The sequence below is a fragment of the Papaver somniferum genome, chromosome 3 (assembly GCF_003573695.1).
Source record: "Papaver somniferum cultivar HN1 chromosome 3, ASM357369v1, whole genome shotgun sequence".
Classification (NCBI taxonomy): domain Eukaryota; kingdom Viridiplantae; phylum Streptophyta; class Magnoliopsida; order Ranunculales; family Papaveraceae; genus Papaver; species Papaver somniferum.
Window position 1 is genome coordinate 20,507,175 of NC_039360.1, and position 26,874 is coordinate 20,534,048.

A 26,874-nucleotide genomic window follows, 5' to 3' on the forward strand; every position below is an offset into this window, starting at 1 on the left:
GGAATATGAAGTATAACGTTTATCTTTTGAACTTCATATATGCGACATAACACTATCTTTGTAATTCTTTACTAGATTATGTGTTGAACTTTGGGTTGATTACGTTCCTAAAAAAATTTATTTAACTACATGAGTGTAAAGAAGTAGACTTTGGAAACTTGTTTCGTAGTTGAAGGGAATCAAAGGATCTATTCTAGGACCGACCCAATGATCAATACTGGGACAGGTCCCAGGGATATATTGCTGAACCGATCCATACTTGGGATCTATAGCAGGACCGGTCCCTACCTGGAGATATCTTTAAAGACTGATCCTTAATAACAATTGTAGTTCTGATTTCTCTATATACTTTAGGGTTTACATAGATTTCAGAATAAGATTTGTTATTTAATAAAGTTCACAACGTCGTCATAATATTTGAACATATGCTAAAATCTTATTTCTTAATGTTCAAGTATTTTCCTTGATACTCAAGGTGAGATCCCAAACCAAAATATTTTGAGAATCTTTAATTTGATTTTCGAATTCATGTATTTATTTTCCCAGTAAGTAAAACATATTTTTGGAGAATATATTAGTAAATTAAAATTGTATGATAGCTAATGTTGAGTTGTCATCCTTGAGAGATTTCAGTATATTAGTTGCATTACAGTTGGGATTAGACAATACCGAAAATTGGTATTTATTGCATATCTTTTGATATTTTTGAATTTGTAAATTCCTTGGTGTCCCAATTACCTTGGTCTTTAAATGGTGAAGTTCGTTCATCTTACAAACCTATCCTAGAATACAACCACTTCACTTTGTAGTTTGTATGGGAAGCCTACTAGTAGTATTATTCATTATACTCACCCAAAGAAGAGAGTAACCTAATTAGACGAAATCTCTTACGCCCGCATCATTTAAAAACTTATGTGGGATCAAGAAGCGTATAAAAGTATCATTGGTGGGAAACTGGAATCATATTGTTATTTTAGTTTTCGAATATTGATTGGATTGGCTAACGGTAGTTGAACCTTGACTGCACCTAGTTTATTTATCATGTGATCCCTCTTTTATGATATAAGGTCACTCAAACTAGATCTATGATTGATAAAGTTCAGATCTGAAAAGTGTAGTTGGATTATTCATTGTTAATAGACTCCATTCCGTGCGTGAGTGATCACAAGGGAATCAAGTTATTTGTGCAGGTATGTGAAGACCGAAGATTTGAAGACAAGAAGATTTTCTTATTGGTATTCCGATCTTTGTGATTATAATTCGTGCACACTTGATTGACTAAGATCCAACAAGTTTGTTTATCTTTGATAGACTTTCATAACTTGTTATGTAGATTAACGATCTATCATTTGGCTCTTCAGGATCCAAATCTGATAGATTGTTAACTAAGATTTCCTTATCTCGAACTTAGTTGATCTAACCCGATACGAAGGAGTTTAATCTTTTTAATAATTTTTTCGGAATCATTCTCAATTATGATGTCTTTTCAATTCATCTTCTCAGCTAAATCTAGAGCAAGAGAAATAGCTTTTGATACAACCTCAATAAAGGAGCAACATATGTGCTCAATGTAGCAATTAAGTCTTTTTTATGATGATTGTACAAGCTCCAACATTGTTGATAAAAGATGCATCAGTATTCAGCTTATCCAAGACGTCTCAGGGGGAGCCCACTTGTCAGTGCCGCCATTGTTTCTTCTACTCATATAAGATTGATTTCTTACTAGCTCTGGATCATCTTCAGACTTAGATAAAGTATAGTTGAACAAAAAATGAGCATCATAATAATTCTCTGTATCTCAGGGTTGGTATTGTCAAAATTTCTCTCATTTCTAGCTTCCCACAAAGCCCACATGACATAACACCCCAATATGAAGGCATTATACTCACCTTTTTCTAGTACCCATTTGGTCGTGACTGATTTGATATGATCGTTTTCATTAACTCAGAACCCCTTACTAAATCCAAAGAAGGGCGACTCTAACAACAAGACTTTTCAGGAATAAATGGCCGATGGACTCGATGCCATCACCACAAAATCTGCATTCTCGATCTATACCAATAATAAATTTTCCCATTATATTAAGAATGGAAATGCCATCATAGGTCACCCTCCAAAAGAAAATATAGACCTTAGGAGCCAGATATTTCACTTTCCAGAATAATTTCCAACGGAAAATCTTAGAATTACTTCCAAAAGCAGCAAGCCAGTTCTTTTAAAGGGCCTTTATAAAAGACTTAGTTGAAAATACTCCACGAGGGCCAAGAATCCGTATAAACTGTATCTCTGATATTAACCTCCTTGTTAGAATATAAATACCCAAAGTATTTGAACAATATGGCTTGAAAATAAGTGATCGACCAAAACATGATTGATTGATGGTTATGTGAAATTATGTGATAAAAAGAAGTGATTTTAGACCAAATTGAAAAAAATATAAATATCATTTTTTGTGAAACAAAGGTTTTGTGAAACCGAGGTGGCGACATTTATTCCCATAAATATCCCTTTAGAAGTTCCTAACCCACTAACTATCACAAGATTGAGTGTTGACCATTAAATTAGGCCTACGCATACACACATCAGACCAGACACCTCAAAAATTGGTATGCTGCTGTATTCGTGAAGGCCGAGACCGTGTCCGACAGAATTAAAACGAGAAGCCACACACAATAAAAGCAAACAAAAAAAAACATGAAGAAATGAAATGAAAAGAGCACTCCGTTAATTTAATTCTTCTTCTCTCATCCATGGATTCATCAAACACACTCATCGATTCTCTAACTGCACATATCTCTCTTTACCATCATTCCTCCTCCTCCTCATCAACATCGTCTTCAAAATCAAACCCTAGAACTTCAATTCTCCGTTGGTTTTCATCTCTAACAATCCACCAACGCCAATCATATCTAACAATATTCGATGAAAAATTCATCGAAATCCTTACTCAAATGCAGACGAAATTACTTAAAAATGGTCATGGTTTCTTCATACTCCTTCCAGATCTTCTATCTCATGATGATCGTTTACCTAGTTTATGTTTCCGAAGATCTAATGGTTTATTAACTAGGGTTAGTCAATCTAATCAAGCTCAAAACAAGGTCCATCAATCAATTAGGTTATTTAGTTCTGAAGCTGATACGGAGAAGAAGACGAGTATGGCGAAGCTTGATTGTATTACTGTTTCTGAAGAAATGGTGAGAGATGTTGATGGTTTTGTAGAGGTTATGGATAGTATATCAGGTGGAGAGTTTTTGAGAGGTGAAGAAGAGAAAAAAAATAGTAGTTCTAGTAGTAATTCGGGAGAATGGAAGGAAATGAATTGGTTGAAAGCTAAAGGTTATTATAGTGTAGAAGCATTTTTGGTAAATAGATTGGAAATTGCATTGAGGTTATCTTGGTTACATTGTAATGTTAACAGTAATAGTAAAAGAAGAGTAAAAGAGAAGGAGGCAAATGTTGCAGGCGTGGCGTCGAATATATATTGGAGAAATAAAGGTTGTATGGATTGGTGGGCAGCATTGGATCCTGGATTGAGGAACAACATCTCCAGGATTGTCTTAGGAAAAGCATCAAAGTTTCTGGTACTACTCAATTTGGCTTTGTTTATTTTTTTCCGGTCAAAGTTACCTATATCAAACAACTTTATGCATGTGACTAATAGTAGTAGCATTGCTAGAATTGGTTGTTGTTGTTGTTGTCGTTTCTTTACTGCTGATCTTAATAAGTTAGTAACTGATTGATTGCTTCACAATTGACCTTAGATAGTGAAACTCCTGAGAATAATGGCGGCGTTAGAATCAGATTCAATTGTTTTGATCAAGTCATATTTACAAACTTAGAATTAAACACGAATCCAAGGTGTGGCAATCTTTGGTTGGTAAGAGAAGATATAAAATCTTTAATTAGTTTAATAAGATGAATATACGGGCCATCATTTACAAAAGGATTTTTTATTTCAATTTATGATAGATGTAGGAACATATCTTAGCAAGATATGGAGGTGGGAAATCAGAATATTGAAGGATTTCGTTGTTGGTTGAGTATTGCAAAGCAGTAAGCAGAATATGACTGCCAAACTATAGGTCATATCTAGACTTGTGCAAGTAAGTCTTAAAACAGAGTGATCATGTTGGCTCTAGGCAAATTGTTTAGAAATCTGGACATAAAAGTTTAATTAAAGGTGTGCCATTCTTACATTTAACTTTTGACTTTTTCACATGCAACCACTAGTCACAGAAACCTATCATGAACAGTTCTCTTGTTCCTATTTATATGATCCCAATAGAAATATCTTTGTTTTAGCAGGGTTAGAAGCTAGGGCACAGTAATGCTAGTTGGTGCCTCCAAACAAAATCATCCAACTTGGTATTCTACTCACATGGCAGCTGACATGAGTAGCACGTTGAGTTTGTCCTCGGTGTTTAGCGATATTTATTTTACTAGCTATTGCACGCTTTTCTTCTTACATATCGTTTACACGCATCACATTTTAATCACTCGGTCGCTCTGACATCTAAATCCTGTAAGTTGGCAGATGAGCGAAATTATGAAGGGGGGGAATATTGCTTCGGAGCTAGAGATGCGGCTCTTTGGTGCACGAAATGAGAGGTTTGAACGTCAGAGGTCCATTAAGATAGTGTCAGCTGATTCAGAATTTCTTCCACCAAGAATCCAGTCTCCAGTTTCGGGAAAGCAGAATCACTGGTCCAAGCTTTGCAATTGTCTATCTGTGCTTCAGGAGATCTCATCGACGATAGTAGAGTGTCAGCATAGTGACATTGAAAATGAAAAGCTTTTCTTCAGTACAATAGGTTCCATTCGTACCACTTATGATGTTTTATTAAGGAAGTTCCGAGGATTATTGATGGTTGTTTCAAGTGACTGTATTAAACTTGAGCTCCTTGAGGGGGACAGTTTGAGCTCGCCAGGGAATAAAGTTGCAGGCAAGATTGGCGTTGGTAAGAAGAGAGGGAAGGGGAAAAATCGGAATGTGGGAAAGCCTAGTCATGACTCAAAATCACGTGTGGCTACTGTTGCCTCACAGAAGCATCCCGAGGTAGTTTTTATCAGTCTTGTCTTGTTGGTTCGCGTGTATCAAAAGTTACAGCTAAAGAGAACCCCACCTTAATTTTTGTTCTTGGTTACTTGCAGGAACATGGTTCTGAAGATGGTAAAGAGACTCAAAATCCATCTAGTGCCATTATACCTCAAGGAGAGGATCGTAAATTGTTGGTAAGAGTTGAAAGGGTAATCTTAAGTTGATATAGTCACTGATCTTATGAACTGACTGTAGCACTGATTGATTATCTTTTTATTTAGGACTGCAGCACGGGATTAGTTGCTGGAAAGTCTGGTAAGAAAAACAGGTCGAGGAGCAGGAATCAACGGTCGAGCTTAAAAGAACCAGTTACAATAGAGAATTCTAAAGTAAGAAACAAGAAACCAGCTTCATTGTCGGTTTCCTTTCAAAGTGACGATGGAACTGTAGTTTCGTCAGCTGGTGCTTCAGCTGGTCAACAAATACCTGAGGATATTAGTGCCCAAAGTTCAAGTTTCCATAAGCCTGATTCGGGGAATGACAGTGAAGTAACCAATAACGGGCAAGAGAACTCTGTTTGTCTGATTGAAGGTAGTTGTAATCTTGGAACTTCCGTTATTTCTCCCGGGGAGGAGACTTTAGAATATAAATTAGTTTCTCAAGTAGTTACCACGGTTTCACCGTCAAGGCATATTGATAGAAATAGCAATGAGAAGCTCAAGCAGCAAAACTTGGGACAGTCAAGTGCTACTACTCCTCAACCTTTGGCTTCATCAGCACCGCTAATAACCAACGAATCAAATAATAAAACTGCCTCAATTCAGGGGCGAGTAGGTGGAAATTGTCCCCCTCAGGGTCCCACAAGTTTTTTGGATTGTGCGTCGTATGAGTTGCCTAGCTTAGCTGCTGTTCAGTTTTCATCTGTGAACTCACAACATCTCCCAGCTGCGACTGATAGGCTGCATCTTGATGTTGGTTGCAACTGGCGTAATCACTTTCAGCAATCCTTTGTAGCGACTAGGCATGAGTCAATCAATCCATCAATTGAAGGCGCGCGCAGCAAGATGTTGCCTCGCCCTACGTCAATGAGTTTGGACTGGCCTCCAATGGTAAGAACTGCTAGTAGGCTAGCTGCATCTGTAGCGTGCAATTATGAATCTGGATTCATCCCAAGGTTGCAATCTCCATATAGGCAGGGTTTCACCCCTCACAACGTGCAGATTAATGGAAAAATGTCCGAGGAAGAAAGCAAGTATCCTGGGGTAATTTTGGATTTGTGTGACCGACCACCAGAACTAGCAGCTGATGACAGTGAAAGCCATTGGGTATCAGAAGAAGAGTATGAGGTGCATCCCTATTCTGAAAGGGATTATAGTCAGTTTTTTGGTGGAGGGGTGATGTACTGGAATACTTCTGATCCTGCGGTAGCAGGCTTTTCTCGACCTCCTTCTCTTAGTTCTGAAGACAGTTCCTGGGCATGGCATGAAGCCGATCTTAATAGATCTATTGATGATATGGTTGGCTTCTCTTCACCATATAGTGCAAATGGGATGGCTTCACCACCTTCTGTTCCTTTCTGTTCACCGTTTGATCCTTTGGGACCTGGGCATCAGACCCTCAGTTATGTTATCCCGCCAAATGAGGTAACTGGTAATGGAGCAGTTGAGGAGAATGTTTCTGTTTCTCTGGGCAATGCATCTTGTGGTACTGTAGAAGGGCAGAGTGGAGATTCGTTTCCTTATCCCATTTTGCCGCCAATTATTATTCCAAATATGTCAAGGAAGGGATCAAGATCTGAGTTTAGACTTAGTCATGACCACAAAAGCCCTTGTATTCCTCCTGCAACTAGGCGAGAGCAACCTCGGATAAAGCGACCTCCATCCCCCGTAGTGCTTTGCGTTCCAAGACCTCCTTGTCCACCTCCTCCTTCTCCTGTTGGGGAATCTAGAAGGAGGAGGGGCTTCCCAACTGTGAGGTCTGGTAGTTCTAGCCCGAGGCATTGGGGAATGAGGAGTTGGTACCATGATGGGACTAATTGTGAAGAAGCCCGCCTGTGCGTGGATGGTGCAGAAGTTATTTGGCCTTCTTGGACAAGAAAAAGTCTATCAACAACTCCATTGATTCAACCTCTACCAGGGGCACTACTACAAGATCAATTGATTACAATCTCGCAACTGGCCTTAGATTTGGAACATGTAAGTACTTAATGCTGAATTTTTCCTCTAAGATGGATAGTGTGGTGTCCTGATGCTTTTTGTTGCCCTGAAATGAATGTACAGCCCGATGTTGCGCTTCCTCTGCAACCTCCGGACTTACTGAATTCTCCTGGTCGTAAGGTGTCTCTTTCTTTAATTCAAAATCTGCTTCATGATGAAATTGATTCTTTCTGCAAGCAGGTAAGATGTTAAAAACACTCTGTTTATCTGTTGAATAGATTCTTAGTTTCAAGGTAAAAAATAAGTTTCCGATAGGTTTGCATTGATGTATAGTCTGGGTTGTGCCAACATTTAAATTTCTTTTGTAAGATCACTGATGTTCCTCTACAATTTGGAATTTAAGGTTGCTGCTAAGAACTTGATCAGGAAGCCGTACATTAACTGGTCTGTGAAGAGAGTCGCACGGTCTCTGCAAGTCCTATGGCCTCGGTCGCGGACAAGCATTTTTGGTTCAAATGCAACTGGCTTATCCCTTCCATCCAGTGACTTGGATCTTGTGGTTTGTCTCCCTCCTGTGCGGAACTTGGTAAGAAGCGACTGCGAGGAAAACGAGTCAGATTGGCTGCATTGATATTACTAGTTTTGTAACTGTTGATTTTGTGGGAACTTATGAATGAAGTTATTTGTAGGAACCCATTAAAGAAGCTGGGATTTTGGAGGGACGTAATGGCATTAAAGAAACTTGCCTTCAGGTATGTTGGCTTTGGTTGTTGTGCTCCTGATACAGGTCATTGGTGAGGCAATGATCACTTGTATTACACTAACAGATTTATAAACCTTAGGTGTGGCAACTGTGTAATGGTTTCCTGAAGCCCTGAACTGTTTACCTCTAATCAGTAATTCATTATGAATTTTTGTTAAATGACTCTTTCTAAGGGATGCAGCTCTTTAGATGGCAACAAGAAAAGGTTACATTAGATCCTTTCTCATTAACCCATTTATCCTATGCTGTCACATACATAGAGTGTGTAACATGATCCCTATGCGGCTATGCCTTTAATATGTTGTAACTAGTATAGTCTAAGTTTTAAATTCTCTCCCTAGCATTTTGGAAGATGAAGCAGCATTACCAAAGTAAGAAAAACAAAGTGGAGGACATCCTGATTCATAATTTCCCGAGAGTAACTGTACTACCCTACCTTTTCGAATCATAATATGTGTTTTGTTTTACAGCATGCCGCTAGATACCTTGCAAATCAGGAGTGGGTTAAAAACGATTCCCTCAAGACCGTAGAAAATACAGCTGTAAGGACCTTAATTTTTGCAAAATATACTTTTGGTTTGTTTTCCAAATTATCTTTTTAAGTGTTCACTCATCCCGTGGTTTTCTCTTCAGATACCAATCATCATGCTCATAGCTGAGGTTCCAGATGATCTTATTGCTACTAGTGGTAGTGTTTTAAATGGGCAAACACTAAAAGTGGAGTCAGTTCAAAGTACTGGTGAAGAAAGCAACATTGGCGGTACTGAGGGATTAGAAACTTCATCCTGGGAGAAGGTCTTGGAGTTGAAAAATGATGATGGTGCGGATGCCAAATCAGTTCGTATTGATATTAGCTTTAAGTCTCCTTCACATACAGGACTGCAAACAACTGAACTGGTAATCTCTAGGACTTTTTTTTTTTTTATGTTTGTGACACGACAAAAAGACTTGAAGTATCTTCTAAAAGAATTATTTTGATGAAACCATGGCAAGACATAGACATGAATGCTGTTTAGATGGAGTATTTTGTAAAGCGAGGTTGCTGATTATATTCTAGATATCCAACATATGAACAAGGTTGTTTCTGGACTAGAGGTCCAAGGTGTACACATGTTGAAAATAGAGCTCACTGCATCGTGGATACTCAGTTTGTCCCAGTGTTGTTATGAAAGACTAATGTGGGGTCATTTTAGAAACAAACATGATTAAAAGGTTAACTGTTGTCTGCCCTGTGTAGGTTAGGGAGCTCACTGAGCAATTTCCTGCAGCTACACCCCTCGCTCTGGTACTAAAGCAGTTCCTGGCAGATCGTAGCCTGGATCACTCTTACTCAGGAGGTTTAAGCTCATACTGTTTGGTAAGTCTCGTAGTTTTGATCTATTAGTTGGTTGTAATTATTATTTCATGGACCATTTTCTTATAACCGTGTGTAAGTTTTTTATGCTGGTTTATTTTAGACTTAGTGGACTTCATGAGATTTTTTTATGTTTGTAAGATACTGAATAATGTAGGATAATGAGATAATCATGTTTTGGGATGTTTCAACAATCAGGATAAATAGAAAAAAAAGTAAAAAAATAAAAGGTGTTCTGAAATCTGATCTGAGGTTAAGATCTGTGGTTTATGCTGATCATTTTTGTATAAGGTAAATGAAGCTATTAGTTGTGATTGGTATTTCGGTGCTAAGCTTTCGGTCTTTTCTGCAGGTTTTATTAGTTACACGGTTTCTTCAGCACGAACACCATCTTGGTCGACCTATCAATCAAGTAATCACTTGACTGTTATTTTGAGTATCGTAATATGACGTTCCAAAATTATGTCATTTATATGATGAAACGTAAGGTCATTTGTAACTCTTTTAATGTGGAAGTATAGTTTTTTCCTTTTTTTTTCCTATCAAACTTGTGAAATGAGAAAAACCTCAATCTTGGGTCGCACTCAGCACCTGTAAAATAATTGCGCTCATGTTTGATGCTTTTGCAACTCTATGTAGCCAAAATCGGTTACCATTGTTACTACTTAATTCCTTGTTATAGTTGCTACTTATGGATGTCAGTCATGTATAAATTCAAACTGATCTTGAATTTTGTTACAGAACCTTGGAAGCCTTTTAATGGATTTTCTGTACTTCTTTGGGTAAGTCAAAACTCAAATGCGCTACTGTAAGAAAACTTCAGTGTTCATCTTGCTTCTTTATGTTGGTTTGTGAAATGTATTAGTATATGAGGTAACTGTATAACAGAGCCACATGTTCCAGAGATGTCCACTTTCAACTTCCAGAAACTAATATATGATATGACAGGAATGTGTTTGATCCTCGCCAAATGCGTATTTCGATCCAAGGAACTGGCGTTTATGTGAACAGGGAGAAAGGACAGTGGTAACGAGAACTGTATTCGCTTATACTGAACTTTTGTCTTCCTTTTTGGCACTCTGGCCTCCTGATTTTATGTGCTTCCTTTTCTGTAGCATTGATCCGATTCATATTGACGACCCTCTCTTTCCGGCAAATAATGTAGGGAGGAACTGCTTCCGCATACACCAATGTATCAAGGTTAGTGATTGACCCTAACTGTTGTGATTACTTAAATTGAAATTGAACATGCTTTCGGAATATGGTGAAGAAGTTTCGAAGTATGAACCGTCGTACTAATTAAATATAATAAATTCATCTCTAAACCCATAGAATTTTATTTTATGTTTTTACATCTGGGAAGCAAGGAATCGTCACTTGTAAGAAAAGGGATCCGCAGTGGCCAGATGACATACTCCGTAATTAAATATAAGGAGCACTGGGACCTGGAAGACAAGGAATGAAACAAGCTTTTTAAATATTGGAAAGACCTATGCCTCGAGCTTGTAGAAATTTGTACAGCGAGCAGTTAGATTTTAGGATGATTAGATAATTGAGACTTTTGGTTTCTTTTTTCATGCTTGTCTTCATGCTCGTGAATTTATTCTAAGAATTGTAAAGTAACCGTTTTAACATTCGTAGAAAGTATCTAACAAGCTCACTATCATCTCATGCCGCTGTCTATTTGGTTGATGAGAACTTCTAAGTATTAGAAATATATACCCCTCCGTTTCTGGAAAAGAGTTATTATCATTTTTTCAATTTAGCCTATTTTAGGCCAAAATGAAAAAGTGATAGTAACTCTTTTCCAGAAATGGAGGCAGTAGTGCTTAATGCTGTAATGGTTTAGCCTAAGTGTATTAGGATAATAAGATAGCTAGGTAATTTTTTTTAAGAGGGCAGAAACATGGGAATAAATAAAAACTACAACTACCTATGTGCTATACTACTAGAAACAGCTATAATGTCACCATGCAAACGTCTATGATGTGTTTGAACCACGAATTCACAACAAAATTTTCAAGAGAAGACTATTTTTCTTAAAGCCTTTTAGCCTTTTAGGTTGACAATGCAGATGGAATAAGCCACTGATAGCTGAGAATCTTTTAACTTACAATTTCTTTAATTTCTTTTTTATTGTAAGAGTGTAAGTGAATCTTCCATTATGATCCTAATGTAGTACTTTGCCTTTTTCCAGCGTCCTGCATCAAAAATCTACTTATTTGCTTATTATAAAAAACATTGCTACCTTAAAGTGGCCTTCTCTTGTCAGAAAACTTTTCTGTACATTCCTTGTAGTTTGCCTCTGTGGAGTGCTAAAGTCCTACATCAAATGCATCAAGTTACTTTTAGGAAAGCAACTTTATGTTAGTGTTCTTTTTCAGAAGTTGCTGCACTGTTTTCCCCTTTTGTATTTGGGATAGATATCACTAGTCCTTATCCTAAGACATTGCGCATACAGGCTTTTGCAGATGCTTACACCATTCTGGAGAATGAGCTTTCTTGCCACCCTAGTAATGGAGATACAAGTACAAATCCTCCTTGTGGACTACTGTCAAAAATTATTCCAAGTATTGGTCTTGTGTAGCAGCGACTATCAAATTGTCTATAATCTGGTGCGTAAGTTCTTGTTTGTTTTGCTTATGGTCATGCCAGTTTTTCTCCCAGTAGGAACTTCCGAAGATATAGTATTTTTAACATTTTGTTATATTATTAGGTGCTATTACAGGCATTCATGAAGTCTTTAAAGTGTCCGCTTGGCACACTAGTGATAGCAATGCAAGGTATTGTGGCTATTGCCTATTACCAGCAGTAGTAATGCCATGCATTAGAACTACCTGCGGTATAATATCTAGTGTTTGGCATGCACATAGAAGGAATGTAATGGAAAGATGGAATTTCAACTTCAGGTGTTTGGCATGCAATGTAAGCAGGGTTAGCCAATCCTCCATATTATCAGTTTTGTTGACAAGGGTTCAAATGATATCCCACAATAACAGGTTTCTCTTGTTTTGATTAATCTTGTGTTTTAGGTCATGACTTCAGAGATCTCCAGAGAGATTAATCATGTGGAGAAGAAACTCCCTATCGTTAAAACTTCTGTACCTATCAAACCCTAACCCTAATCTTCAGTACCCGAATCCTCTTCTTCGTTCTGCAGTAATTTTCAATGGTTATGGAGTTCGAGCAGGACTTCACTCATCTAGTGGAGAATTTCCATCCTGTTCTCCTAATTCGCTGAAATTAGGGCTCGAGAAATCTGATGCAGACAGAGCTTTAAGGTTCTCTTCATCTTCAGCAGCAGCAGATGTCGTTGGGCCTTCTGTAGCTACAACTACTATTACCGCAACCTTAACAAAAGCTAGAGATGTTGCTGAGATGGTTAGGCATTATGGTCGTTGCTATTGGGAATTATCTAAAGCTCGACTCAGGTAGGGTTTTCTGAAAAAATGTTTGATTTTTGAGATGAATTTAGGGTTTCATTGAAAATTCCGAAGTAGTTTTTTTGTTTTATTGATACTAGTCATGATCTGTATAGATTTTCTTTTGAATTGTTAACTTGATTCTTACTTTAGAGTAGTAAATCGATCAACCTCATAGAATTAGTCCCCCATTTACCTACTGTTGGTAAAGAAGAAGAAGTCAAATTTGGTTACAATTAGTGGCATGTATACATGTTGTTGTTGGTAAGTTATACTACCGAAACTAAGGTAAATACAGAAAATAGGTTGGAGACAAACAAGTGCATCCCAAGCAGGGGGAAACCATGTCGGTTTCCTTTATTATTCCATTCGGGTTAAATATGGCCCCACAAATAATTATCATTAAATGAGAAGAAATGAATCTCAAATTTTCACTGCATGTATTGGGAATGAGAAACAAAAGTCTTACACCGTTCTCAAAGATTAGAACCAAACGTTATAGCTCTGAGAACAACTTAGAAAGAAGTTTGAGCAAAGAGCGATAACCACTCAGCCTTGAGATGTAAGTGAACGTGTTTCGGCGCAAACTTAGGTTCAAGTATGAATTGGGACAACATTTATGAGTCTATGATTGGAGAGCTTTCTGATTGGCAGAGTTCATGTGATTTACTTGCTTACAGAATTATTACGTTTTTTAAGTTTTGCTTCTGATGATATATTTGCAAAAACGCATTGATGAAAGTTGTCTTAAATGTTATAATTGAGGAATAAATTAAGATTTTTCGCTTTTGCTCTTGCAATATTCAACTGTATTTGTCTCAGTTTGCACTTTCTTAACTTTACTTCGAAGTTTCTGTAAACAGGTGTTTGAAAATAAAAAACGACACCAAAATGAAGTGACCGGCAAGAAGGCCGCTCCCTTCTGGGCGGATTAACCTCCTTCATGCCGCCGTATGGACTACTACTATTGGAGTAATAGGCACAGCTTTAATGGCATGCAAGGTGTGCTAATTTTGTTGTTTACATATATACTTCTGATTTACCCTTTTGTTTGAAAGTTGTCCCTTTACCCGAAGGTTAAATATGTCGTGAATTTTTCCATGACAAGGTTGTTGCAGGCAAATATGTTGACAGCAGGGCTCGCGGCCTCGACTCTTGGTCTTTATGCGGTTATATGTGCTCGCTGTAACCGACTGAATACATGGGTTGGAGCTGTTGTTGGTGTATTCCTCCACTCCTTGGGTAACTACTTTTCTGGGTTTAAGCAAGTCCCCTTACAAACACAGTCCTGCTCTCTAAGTTGAAATATTTGAGTGTTTTGGGGTCGCCTTGACCTCTTTTTCTTGTAATTTTGCTATTAATATAATCTTTTGAACTTGGCAGAAAAAAAAATCCAAGTCGAAATGGAATTTGTCTTTGTAAATAGGTGTCCTTAGTACCCTCTCAGTAAGTTATACAGTATATATTTGAATTTCATATTTTATATATTTGAATTTCATATTTTATATGAGTTGTCACCTGATAGGAGGTGTAAGTTCCTTCTCTTATATGTACTTGGTAGTTCTTGAAAGTAAATTACAGTACTTTGTTCTGTTGACATTCTTACTTGGGGACTGCATAACTTAGGGACGTCCTTATCTGGAATCATAGTTCTAATCTTAATGTGGTTTTGCTCATACTGGTTTAAAATTTTCATCTACTGCCCTGTTCCTTGCTCAAACCCTTTTTGTTTGTTTTTCAAGGTGGGCAGCAGCTGCAGGTTGGAGATAACCAAGTGCAACCCAATCAGGGGAAATTATGTCGGTGTGCTTTATTATTCCATTCGGGGTTAAAGTATGCCCCCAAAGCAATTATCAATTAATGAGAAAATATGAATATCAAATTTTTTTACACAAAATTGGTTAAAAAGACTAAAATCAACCATTTCTGGGTGAAAAAGACATTTAAAAATTGATACCGTTTAAATGGACAAAAATGTAAAAATAGTTAGGATGCAAACAGTTTCATCTTACCAATTTTCAAATACTTTTTCTTATTTTCAATTTATATCAGGGTGCATCCAGTTTCATCCTTGCTATTATTTAAGTTTAAGTAAGGATGAATCCAGTTTCATCCTTGCTATTTTCTTTGTGTCCATTTCACCCATACTAATTTTTACTCGTCCATTCGAACCATGTTTTAAAAATATTTGGACAAATAACCCATTTTTCTAAATTTTTACGTTTTACACCGCTCTAGTGTCCGAAAGATTAGTACCAAAAGTTTCTGCCTGGAAAAATAGCTGAGAAAGAAGTATGAGCCAAGAGCCATAACCAATGAGCCTTGACCAGCGTACAGCACAGCTTCACCAGTCAATCATGTTGCGTTTTTCGTTCCTTTTTCCTTGCCACAAGTTCACATGTAGAGTCACATCATGTTTAGGGACCTGGTGCCGAATTGGAAGTATCAATTTGTGCCAGGAAAGGTCTCTAATTCTCAATGCTCTCTATTTTAGAGAGTACTTCTGTACTGTGTTTGGTACCTCTCTTATGCTCTCTATTTCGTTACGAAAATAACTTGGTTTTAAACGATTACAGAGTATTTAGTTGGTAGCCGAGCAATAAGTTGAGCACCAACTCCTTTTTGAATAGCAACACCCAATCTATAAAAAATAAAACTACCTAGACCCTTTTGAATAGCAGCATCCAATCTATGAAAAATAAAACTACCTAAACCACTACCAGCGTCATGACTGACTAAACAATTCTTCAGAAAATTTCCCTAAACTTCCTCTACCTTCTTATCCCCAACTATCACAACATCAAAACAACGCTAATCAACTTTCTGTTTAATCTCACAAATCTAATGCAACTTTACTAACACCCTATTAACTTGCTAATTAATCTTACCAGTATCTAATTGAACAATGGCAGTTTTGCTATTTTACACAAATTTTGGGCAAGGTTTTATTGAGGTTACTTTATACAATCACCCTAGCTGGTATCATCGTCCCAAAAAAATAAAAATAAATCAGCGACACTTCTTTCTTCTTCTTACAGCTGAAGTCGTCCCAAAGGGGATTTCAGTTTCCCTCTTTTGTATTTGCTCAAACCAGGGCAACAAAGAGAAATACAAATGGCTTCTCATGGATGTAGAAGCCGTTTTGTAAGGAAATCTGGTGGTGGTGGAAGAACAACAACAGTACCAAAGATAGTGCCAAGCAACAGCATTCCAGAAGAGATTTACTACGACATCTTCTTAAGATTACCAGTGAAATCACTATTGGCTTGTAAGTGTGTTTGCAAGAATTGGTATGCCTTCTAATTTCGTTAAAACCCATATTGCTAAAAACAACCCTATTCTCAAGTTTTCTGCCCGTAATCAAGTTTACTCCCTAGATTATGATTCATTTACATTATCTTCATCATCATCACTGTGTGAATTTAAAGATACTGCTATCGATACGGATCATCATCACCCATTCAAATCATGTTATTGTGTTGCATCATTATCGTAATAAGGATGTATTCTATCTTTGGAACCCGGCCACAAAAGAGTATAAAGAATTACCAACTGAATTTGAGATAGAAAAAGTTTCCGGGCATGGTTTTGGTTACGATCACAAGACTGATGATTACAAGTTGGCAATAGGTGTAAAAACTCCCGGAAGTAACTATAGTACCCTAGTCTATACGTTAGCATCAAATGAATGGAAAACGGAGATTATTATTTTGTTATTCGCATATATCTGGGGTGCTTGTTCAGGGAAACTACTAATGTGGGGGGAGAACTTGAAGAATCAATGGAAACTCGAAGAAGAAACTTTCCAAGAAGAAATTCAAGTGATTATGTTTTTTATTTCTTGTGTTTTCTTATATGTAGTTTTCTACATATAGGAATGATGAAAAGGTATCCTGAAAATTGAAATTATTAAGTTATGCCACCGCATTTTGGTTCTCATATTCTAAGTCTTAAAACATTAATATGTATAATGTTACTGAATGAAACATTGGTTGCCTAGCAAGCAGAGCTCTTGCTTAAGTGGGATATTGTTCGGTCACCTTATGATCACTTGGGAGGAAGTAATGAAATGGACCTGAACCGGCAGAACTTATCGGAAGGATTGGCGTTGAACAGTCACACGTGGAAAGCGGCGATCCACATCCAAGAAGCATAGATTTGGTTTTTTTCTGTGGTGTCATTTAGCCTACCCTGACTTGTTTGGGACAAAAAAAGGCTCTGTTTTTGGTAGTTGGGACCTGATCTTTTCAGCATTTACTTTTTTTGTTCACTGTAATAGTTTATTTTCATCTGCCTTTTGTTCTACAATTACTGGGGGCATAATTGTTTCTCTTTATTTGTTTAGCTTTGCTGTAGCTTTTGGTCTCTAATTTTCTGTTCTCTGTAGGGGGCAAAACTTTTGTGCTTTTGGCTAGTGTAATAGTCTGATCTCTGCACAATCATCTCTTTGTATGTTTATGACCATTCCCTCATTTTGGGCATACTCAAATCTTTCTAGGCATATTGAATAAAGACAAAAAAGGTTGTGAAATAGCAAATTCAGATAACCCCTTAATCCATTTTTTTAATGACAAATCTGCCATTTACGTGTTAGTGTTAGTAATATTGATTAGTGATTAAATATTTTGTTTAGTGATTAAGATAATTTTCAGAATTATAAAGGTTGTTTAGATGAAAAATTTTGGGGAAAAAAAATCAAAGTTTTTATTGAGAAGGAGAGAAAGAGAAGAAGAAAGTGAGAAAATTTTAATTCTTGATTCAATGGAGGATGGGGAGGGTCATAATTCATCTAAAAAACCTAGGAAAATACACATCAACTACACCAATGATTCCCAAATGGCTGATTTCTTAGATTATGAGAATGATTTTACACCCGCTCAAACTCAAGCTCAAACTCAAGATGATGATTTTTATGAGCCAAATCCTGATGATGAAGACATTGATGAGGAACCCAATGCTTTTGATACACAGGTACACTTCTATTCTATGCTTAATCTCACTTCTTAGGTTTTTTGGATCATGGTTCGGCGAAACAGGTTGAGGTTCGGCTCACATCTATGAGCCGAATCTACCAATTGATGAACGGTTCGGCTTATATGAAAGTTTCATAGTAATCCGAACAACATCCTGAATAGCCCGGAAAAAAAATAATTACTGGTTCGGCTTATATTTCGCAAATAGTATGAGCCGAACATCAATTTGTTATTTTTTGGGTTAAAATATTGTTATTGGTTCGGCACATATTGAGAATATCGTATAAGCCAAAACCTCTAAATGTTCATAGTTCGGCATATAATATGATTATCGTATGAGCCGAACATAAATTTTTAATTTCTGGGTTGAAATATTTTTATTGGTTCGGCACATATTGAGAACATCGTATAAGCCGAAACCTTTAAATATTCAGGGTTCGGCACATAATATGATTATCGTATGAGCCGAATATTTCTATTATTTTTCCTTTCAAGTATTTGAACCTTGTGATATTCTTTGTAGATCGTACCCATGGAAGATCAACCTGATCCAATAGACATAATTCACGAGGATACCAAAGATCACTTCCAAAATGATTTGGTATGTAAGAACCTTTTGTTTAACTTAATGTTGTCGGAATGTTGTCGGAATATTCCAAAGTTTTGGAACGAACCTTTCTAATTACTTGTTTTGGAATGAACGCAGAAATGGAAAACTAAACCCGAAGTTCTGGATTGGCTTGAGGAACACGCGATGAAGATAAATTGTGTACTAGTTAAAGGACAACAAAGCCGATGGGATCGGTTTGAAATGATTTGTGAGCGTAGTGGAACCGGCCCTAGCAAGGTTAAAAAGGGTACTGTATACGTTGGGAGAACCGGGAGAAAGAATAGGACGAAGACGAAGAAAAGAAATTTCCCTTTCAAGATCGTTTTCAACCTCAAGAATAAGTCCTTGAACAAAGAAGATCAATATTGGATAATGAATAAAGATATGGATTGTCGTCATAACCACCCACGTCCCAAAGACCTGCATGGACATGCGAAAGTAGCGCGACTCAAACCCGATGAGATGCTAGAAGTGGATAAAATGACACGAGCACGTTTGCCACCGTCTAGGATTCTTAGCAAATTGAAGGCAGACAACAAGAATGCCTCCTCTACCTCCCGCTTGATGAACTTCTTGATTATCATCTTCAGCTATTCCTTCTAGTTCTTCATCTTCAGCTATTCCTTCTTCTTGTCTTTCAACTCTTACTTGTTCAGCTTCTTCTTCTTCTAAAATGCCTCCTCTACCTCCCGCTCCCAATTTTTTCTTACCTCCTCCTCGAGGATCGGGAGTTTTAGAAGTAGAAGGTGTTACCTCCATCTTCTTCCTCTTTTTAGCTACATCCGTCCTGACACAAGTATGAAAGTTATAAGACTACTTCGAACAAGAAAGAGATACAAATTATACGAAATATGGATTTCAAATGCCAAAAACTTGTCAACAAATAAGAAGGCTCTGCTTACCCGAAATAACACATATGAGCCGGGTTCGGCTGCTGTGGAGAGGAAGAAGAAGGTGAATGAAACTGATTTTAGGTTTATAGATTATAGGTTTTTGTAATAGGGTTGGGGATAGATTAATAATTTAAAAGATTCAAGGGCATATAGGTAATTGAACTACCCATAGGGTACTCTTTATGAGGTCACCAAAGTTAGGACTATTGCTTTGTATGCCTAGAAAGATTTAGGTATGCCCAAAATCAGGATTCCACCCTAATGCAAGTTACAGACAACCGTAATAGAAGACGAAATGCAACCCACACCCAATGCAAGTGACTAAATACAACCCACATTCCAGTTGATTTGAACATTTTATGGGATACCGGTTCGGGATGCTGCATCTGAGGACATCAGGGCCTCTTAGTAGTCGGTTGTAGAACAAATTGGATTTTGAAGCCCATAAGTGGCCTCTTTCGAGTCCGCAGCAAAAACCCTACAAACCTCAGTTTCTTTCCTTAGAAAATTTCTCTCATAATAATCAAACTAGATTCATGTTTTTTTTTTTGTTGTAATCACTTTCAGAGAAATGGAGCTACATATGGATACTCATCTTGTTTGTCAGTACTAATTTTAGGTTTCAATTTATTTTTTATGAATCAGAAATGGAGGCAGAAGATTATTCACTGAAAAGGGAGAAGGAGAAGATATTGCCCTGTTGTTCCGAAAATTTGCTGCATTCTTATAATCTGTTCAAATTTTTAGTCTGGTCAAGATGTGTTTTGGGAAGCCCAGAATTACTAGCCAGAGAGTCGAGACGACCGGAAGGTAGCTGTATATAAGATTCTTTGTTTATGTCGCCTGCCTGGTATTCTCCTTCTCTCTATTTCTTCTCCCTCCACTTTTTTTTAAACTAGTTAGGGTTTTAGGTAGGTTAAATGTTGTTCGATTCTGGCCTGGTTGTTTAACAATCATCTAACAATCAGAAGTAGAGGAAGAAACTCGTGAACTCGCAACAATGTCAGCTCCTTTGAGGTAATCTCTCGCTCTCTCGCTGTTACTTAAAGATCTTACAAGTAGTATTTCTGTTTTTTCTTGTATTTCGATTTCTCTGTTGGATTAATTAGGGTTTTACATCTCTTAAGAAAAATGGTTCCTCAATTTAGGCGTTTAGGGATTTCAGTAAGGAATTTCTCGTCCAAGGTTGAAGGAGGTTCCTGATGAAAGTTCGAAGACTTCAGTTAGACAAGGAAGTTTGTTCGCAATCAGTTGGCTTGCGGGGATTGGTATAGGGTGGTTGTCGCGTAAATAGTGTTATTGAATATATATTGTTATTAAGAAGAAGACTTGTTTTCTCTTGGGAACCTCTGGATGATTACCTATTGTTCTGGATACATATATGCATGTTTAAGCTCTTCCTCTGTTATGCTTATTAGGAATTCGTTTTGCTTTAGCAGTGTTCCTATATTGCTGAATTGTTTCTCTTTTAAGATGCCTTGGATGTTTCGCAAGATTTATCACGGCGTGTTGCCTTAACCAAATTGTAGCCATGAGTGTTTCTTGCTGTTACCATGAGATCTATTTACTGCTAACAGATGTATAATTCTTAAAAATTAAGCATCCCCATACAAGTTTGTTCTCTTACGTCATTGTATTTTCAACTAATTCCTAACTGATTGAAGGTTCTAAGCTTCCTTATATTTGGTTTAGATTTGTTAAAAAGTTTAGAGTGTTTTAGATTCGATACTCCTTTCTAGAAAATAAAGAGATTTTGATAGGTGAGACATGGAGCATCCCTTAGCTGATTCATAGGAGAAAGATAGGATTGCGCTGAGTGTCAAGTTTAAGAGATGATGATAGAGGCTGGTTGAGTATGAGTGTTGCTCCTAGGATGGACTGAATTTTCAGAGATTCTCTGGGTTAATTGAGAAGCTTAGAGATAACTTGATGGACAGAATCCTTAGAGATGTCATTATACTATAGACTTTAAGTTAGTTTGTATGCATCTATGGGGGAGCTTATGTCAGTTGAACAAAGTCGAGTCAATGGAGTGATTGGTTGTGATCTTCTCTTTGTGAGAGTGTAACTCCGTTTGCACTTAGATGGTTCTTTGTAGCACCTCTGGTACTTAGGCCTCTGTAAGCCACTGAATTTGGTCTTTCTATTTTTATGATGATGATGGGAAAGCTGGTCCTGTACTGTGACCAAGTTTTTGTCAGAGGAAATGTGTACCAGTGTATGGTTTCTATTTCAGAAGCTATATAGTGTTTGCCTGTACAACACTCACGTACCAGTGTATGGTTTTAATTTCAATAACTACACAGTGTTTCCCTGTACGACGCGAATGTAAGGTTTAATTATAAAAATTCACTTGTATCATCGTTCGTCAGGTGCATATGTAGAGAAATAAAAGTCATGATATTCTTCTTAGATCAAATTCCATTATTAGCAGAAAGTTAATTTTGGACTTTAACTTCTGTGTATTTAGTTATAAATGGAACTGGACGATTGTGTATAATGTTCCTTGCTATGCTCTCCTTTTGAGCAGCATTTGTTTTTGGATCAGACCTGAAAGATCATTTCCTCTGTGAAAAGATTGTTAATTCAGAGCAGTTAGGAACAGAGCAGAACATACTTATTTCTGTGAAATTGCACGGAATTACTCTACTTTCAGCATGTTACTCGTTGTGTTAGATTTGGTAAAAATGATTATACAACTGACTTAACATGAGTATGAATATGTAGCCTCTGAATTTCCAGAGTAAGCATTTTCTAATGATTTGTGCATATCATGGCATCGATATTTGACACACCCAACTGGTAGCATTTTCATTCATTGAGATGTAGAAATTGTTACACCTGACTGTAGAGAAAAGTTATATATGGCAGTAAGTCAGTGACCCTTGGGGTATGTTTCGCTTTCCTTGAATGAAACTACACTCCTAATGGAAAAATACTGTAACCTCAATCTGCAGAAACTGAAAAACAAACATGTACAGGCTTCTACAGCGCTCGTCACCGACGTTTCGAGGTATTTCATGAAACTGAGAGTTCAGTTAATATCAAGATATGTTGATTGCTCTGTTATTGTTTTTAGAGAAAATGCTTAGTAGGATAAGAAATTGAACTGCAATAATGCTACCCTATTTTGAAGTTCTGTCTCTGTCAGTGGTGTTGTAGGAAGCACTGAATTGTTTCGGTGGTGTAGATGAATGCAGAAGATTAGTAGTACATTTATAATGGGCTTGGTGCTAGTGAAACTTCTTTGTACAACCAGATTCATGTAACAAAATCTTTTTTTACCAGTTAATCTTTCACCTGTGACTATGAATAGCCACCTGCGATTAGATAGTTTTGGTTTTAATCCAACTTGCTTTTCGGTAACTGTCGTAGCTGTGTGTTTTTTTTTTTTTTTATAAGGAATTTGGTGCTCACGAGCTCAGGTCGTAGCTGGAATCACTTCCTGTATCTCTCCCAATTCTAAGTCTGGTTGATTGGAAAAACCGCACTTGGATTCCCGTTCACGTGACAGTTTTTTGGATCATGGGACAATTTTTTTAGTAGGAAAATTATGCACCCCATAAATTTTGGTCACAATGATAAATTTCCGGTAACTTTAGCATTTCAGTTAAAATTTCAAGCCATGCAGTAATAAAGCCAAACCATCTTCATCCGGGATCGTATTCTCTATTGTGTCCCGGATGTTTTCCTGCGAAATCAATAGCAATTAGAGCAGCACTACTGGTAAATTTTTAGCGACGGTAAAATATTGGTTATATCCAGGTTTCACAGTAAAATACTACTAGTATTTTTGTTTGATGCTAAACTGGCATTTAATGGATGGGAACTCGAAAAAGACTGAACTCCAAAACTAGGTATGCGTCACACTACCAAGGCAGGCATTAAATGAACAGAGAGCGATAGGCGCCGGATAGAAAGGAACTAGGAGGAGATGCGATGCCAGCCCCACCATTCACTGCTGCTGCCTCATTTTACTCCACAAACATAACACCACCGACACTGGCGGGTCAAAACTCTCGTTGTTAATTCAGTTCGAGATGAAGTCATGATCGTTTGTTTTACTTCTTTTCTTTCAATCGATTTTTAAACCCCTCGTACCTAAAGTTTTGTCCCCCCTTGTCATTTCATCTCACTTTCCCCTACTTTGGGTGCGACTTGTGAGGTGTTGGGTAAGTAACTAAATTACCACGTCCCCTCATTGGTATAGTTTCTCACCGGAAGTTACTTTTCCACTTATGAATGACTTTTGTAACATGTTTGGATAGCAGAAGCTTTGCTTCTCCAAAATTAAAAATCAAAAGTAAAATGTTTTTGTTTCATAAAAAGTTGACTTTTTATTTGTTTCATCTGCAACTTCTGATTACGAAGAAGCGAAAAAAAAAACACTCACTACTTCTGATACCTAAATATGCTGATTTTTTGGAAATAAAAGATAGTCCCTCAGTTCTTTTTTAATATGTCAGTTTCTATAAATAAAAGTTTCAAAAAAATAGATCAGTTTCTTAATTGAGAAAGTCAAATGTTATTTTAATTTTTTGGGACCACTTTTCTCTTAACTTTTGATGACAAGTGTCATGTGACCACTTCACTTTACTTCTTTTGCTAACAAGTGTCACGGGTACCATTTCACTTCATTTATTTTATTGACAAGTGACATGAGGACCACTTTCAATGATTAGTTCTCTTAATTTCTTTAAATTTCGCTAAAAACAAAACCAGCCTATTAAAAAAGAAAGAAGGGAGTAATAGACTTGCAAATTTGCAATTTCGGGGATGGAATTGAATTAGTATCATCCGTCTGTATCAGTATTAGAGTGACACTCGATATGGCAAACCATGGTATGGAAGACGGGAACTACTCTCTGTCTTTATTTCAGATGTGGTTGTCGGTAAATAATGGGTTACCCAATAAGTTGGATCTAAAAAAATATCTAGTAGGTTGTTCATGGCTATTTTTGTGGCACCGTCAATGCCATAAATTATACCCAAATATAGACGTACTTGTGACCTTGTAGTCACGAGTCACGATCCCACTACGCATCGGCTAGAGTAGGGGGAGAAGATCTAGTAAGAATTTTAATTTAGAGAAAAATCAAAATAATGTCGGTACTTGATGCAGATCAAGGCAGGAGAGGAAGATCTATTCCTTTAAAATATAAAGTTCTCGAACACATTAATCTATTGTTTAATGTTTTTCTTTAATCTAACACTAATCATAATTAAATATCGTATCATTAAATAAAGTGTTTACTTTCATGTAATTAATGTTACATCAAGAGGTGATTTACTTTTAATTATGGACAATAGCATGAGTCACGGAGGAAATTTAACCAGGAGGATTAACCCAACTCAGTTGACCATGAGATAAACTCTCTCTCTCAGCTCGTGTGTACCACAAGTCAGAAGTTAGTATAAAAATACATTCTCAGAGTCCCTTTATAAACGAAAAAATCATCTTTTTAAGCAATTTCAATAGGCATGGCAGATCAAGCAATTTTCCCATTGTACGCCTACAATGGGGCTGGTAAATTATTAAAACGGATGGACAAACTTCTAAATCAGAGGATTTTTTCATAACGTCTCAGACAAAGTCGATCTACTCAATATGAGACGATCGATTCAATCAGCACCGAGCGGTTCATATTGAGCCGAGACTCGTCCCAAGCAGAGACGATCGGTTCAGACTGAGCTGACAACGGCTAATCCATCCAACGACTATGAATCCACTGCCTATAAATTGAATTGATTTCAACTCCGGAATCACACCTTCTCCACCTATAAATTCTTCACAATTTCACTTCAATTTTCATCATTCGATCTCAAAATCTTCCAATCTAAAAAAATCGCTTTCAGAGTTCGTGGTACTAGATTTTCTCTGGAAGAAGATTCAACAATTTGCACAGCTTATGTTTTTCAACAAATAATATCCACGGTACAAATTTTACGCAAATGATTTTCTGGTAAAAAGTTTTTGCAATGTTCGATGCAGAAACGGGGAACTTGAGAAACGTTGATGTTACTAAATTATCTGTTCGTTTTCAATAAATTAGTCATGCGCTCAACCAATTTCTTGGTATAGTAATGCAAGTTAACCGAAATAGGATTGACGTTGAACTGAAGATGAATTGATCCAAAGAGCTGCAGCGATGTGTCAGGAAATTAGCGGGAGAACTTTTCAGTTTGTAGGTTGTTTCATATACTTAGAGGTCTTCACAAGTTTCTCCCCTTCTGCATTCCGGATACCCCACAAGTCACTCCATGAAGGAGGATGCTCTATTACCTTGTTTTTATGATTTAGTAATTAAGTCTAATGTAACGTTTAATGGAAACCAATGTGAGACCAAGTAACATTTAATGGAACCTAATGTTGTTTGATATAAACATAACAGTGGTGCAAATACAAAGACATTTCCGTTTAATAAGCTAATGACAACATAATGGTGGTGTAATCAGTTTATATACTACTTAATCAATCCATTCCAACTTATAACACGAAGGACATTACCAGAAGTGTTTTTCATATATGTCTTTTTATGTAGAAGTGTGCAAATGCATAAAATTTTGCAACCAGATCTTGAGCATTCGCTAATCATTTCTTTTGTAAACTCTACTTCTTTGCAGTTTTCGGGTTCTGGCTTCTTCAACCGGACTTTAAGCTTCATGTTTTTCCACGATGTTGCTTCTCCGTAGTGGTCGGGTTGTAGCTTCTTCAACCCGACTTAAAGGCTTCATGTTTCTCCAAGATGCTGCTACCTTTTCATCTTCTTGCTCCTACACAACATCAGTTGACATTCGTGGTTCTTCACGACAGTTAGGATCTTGATATTGCAAATACATGAGCTTTTCTGGTTGTGATTCAAAGACCATTCTGTTAGCTGAACAACCAACTTATGGACACTTACTTAAAATACATCCAAGGACATTGCATTATATTATGATCATTCATGAAACATAATGGACAAACCTTTTTTTCTCCCAGACATAGTATTTTTTTTTTCATTTGTTTTTAGAAAACATGGTGTTGGATGAAGAACCTTTTCTGTTGAGAATGTTTTTGGTTGTGTTTGGAAAATATTGGTCGTAATATGTCATATATATATATATATATATATGACCGTTTCCTCGTCTCACAATAAGACGACCGGTCTTGGCTGAGCCGACAACATCTAATATCAATCGACGGCTCTAATTCCACTCCCTACAAAATTCTTACGATTTCAACTCCAAAACCACACCTCTATCTTAATTTTTCATTTTACACCTTTGTACACAAAAATCTCAAAAAGATATTCGCTAGAATTTTTAGTTCTGAATTTATCAGAAAAGAGGATTTAGCTTATATGCAAAGCCTACGTTTTTTTTTTTTGGCATAGTAGAAAATATTACATGTGCAAACCAGAACGGGAGCCGGAATCACACAACCTTTGATACCTGAATGTACATATAATACTCCCTGCAAAAATAACTAAACCTAACACGTGATAGCACGACCCCTTGGCAACATAACCGAACCAGAACTTGACACCTATCTGAAAGTGAAAAAAATGGCACTCCAAGTAAAATTCTCACTCAATAACTAACTTACCCTACAACCATGGGTAATTTGATAAATCTAGTGATGAGATCCCCCATCCCATTAATAACCCTTTTTGACTTTAC

The 26,874-nt window shown here is 37.0% G+C and overlaps 1 protein-coding gene across 6 annotated transcripts; it reads left to right on the forward strand.

Moving 5' to 3' along the window:
* Window positions 1-2,615: 2,615 nt before the first annotated feature.
* Window positions 2,616-14,246, forward strand: LOC113355474. Of its 6 annotated transcripts, none has more exons than XM_026598345.1 (19): window positions 2,616-3,584; window positions 4,538-5,059; window positions 5,155-5,235; window positions 5,323-7,236; window positions 7,321-7,437; window positions 7,601-7,783; window positions 7,887-7,949; window positions 8,431-8,502; window positions 8,594-8,857; window positions 9,198-9,317; window positions 9,667-9,726; window positions 10,056-10,096; window positions 10,263-10,340; window positions 10,430-10,514; window positions 11,776-11,929; window positions 12,031-12,239; window positions 12,347-12,745; window positions 13,600-13,738; window positions 13,855-14,246. In XM_026598345.1, exons 1-15 carry the CDS (start codon window positions 2,751-2,753, stop codon window positions 11,899-11,901), a joined length of 4,560 nt encoding a protein of 1,519 aa, XP_026454130.1. In that variant the 5' UTR covers window positions 2,616-2,750; the 3' UTR covers window positions 11,902-11,929; window positions 12,031-12,239; window positions 12,347-12,745; window positions 13,600-13,738; window positions 13,855-14,246. The 6 variants fall into 6 exon arrangements, with proteins under 6 accessions (XP_026454130.1, XP_026454128.1, XP_026454127.1 ...); XM_026598343.1 differs by having other exon boundaries at window positions 12,314-12,745; window positions 13,845-13,978; XM_026598342.1 differs by having other exon boundaries at window positions 13,845-13,978.
* Window positions 14,247-26,874: the final 12,628 nt, after the last annotated feature.

What these genes read in the sequence shown, in the direction of transcription:
- LOC113355474 (XM_026598345.1), top strand. Translation starts at nt 2,751, where the DNA reads ATGGATTCATCAAACACACTCATCGATTCTCTAACTGCACATATCTCT. An exon ending in TTAAAGAAACTTGCCTTCAG is followed by an intron (nt 7,950 to 8,430) that starts GTATGTTGGCTT and finishes TTTGTTTTACAG; the next exon opens with CATGCCGCTAGATACCTTGC. An exon ending in GACTGCAAACAACTGAACTG is followed by an intron (nt 8,858 to 9,197) that starts GTAATCTCTAGG and finishes TGCCCTGTGTAG; the next exon opens with GTTAGGGAGCTCACTGAGCA.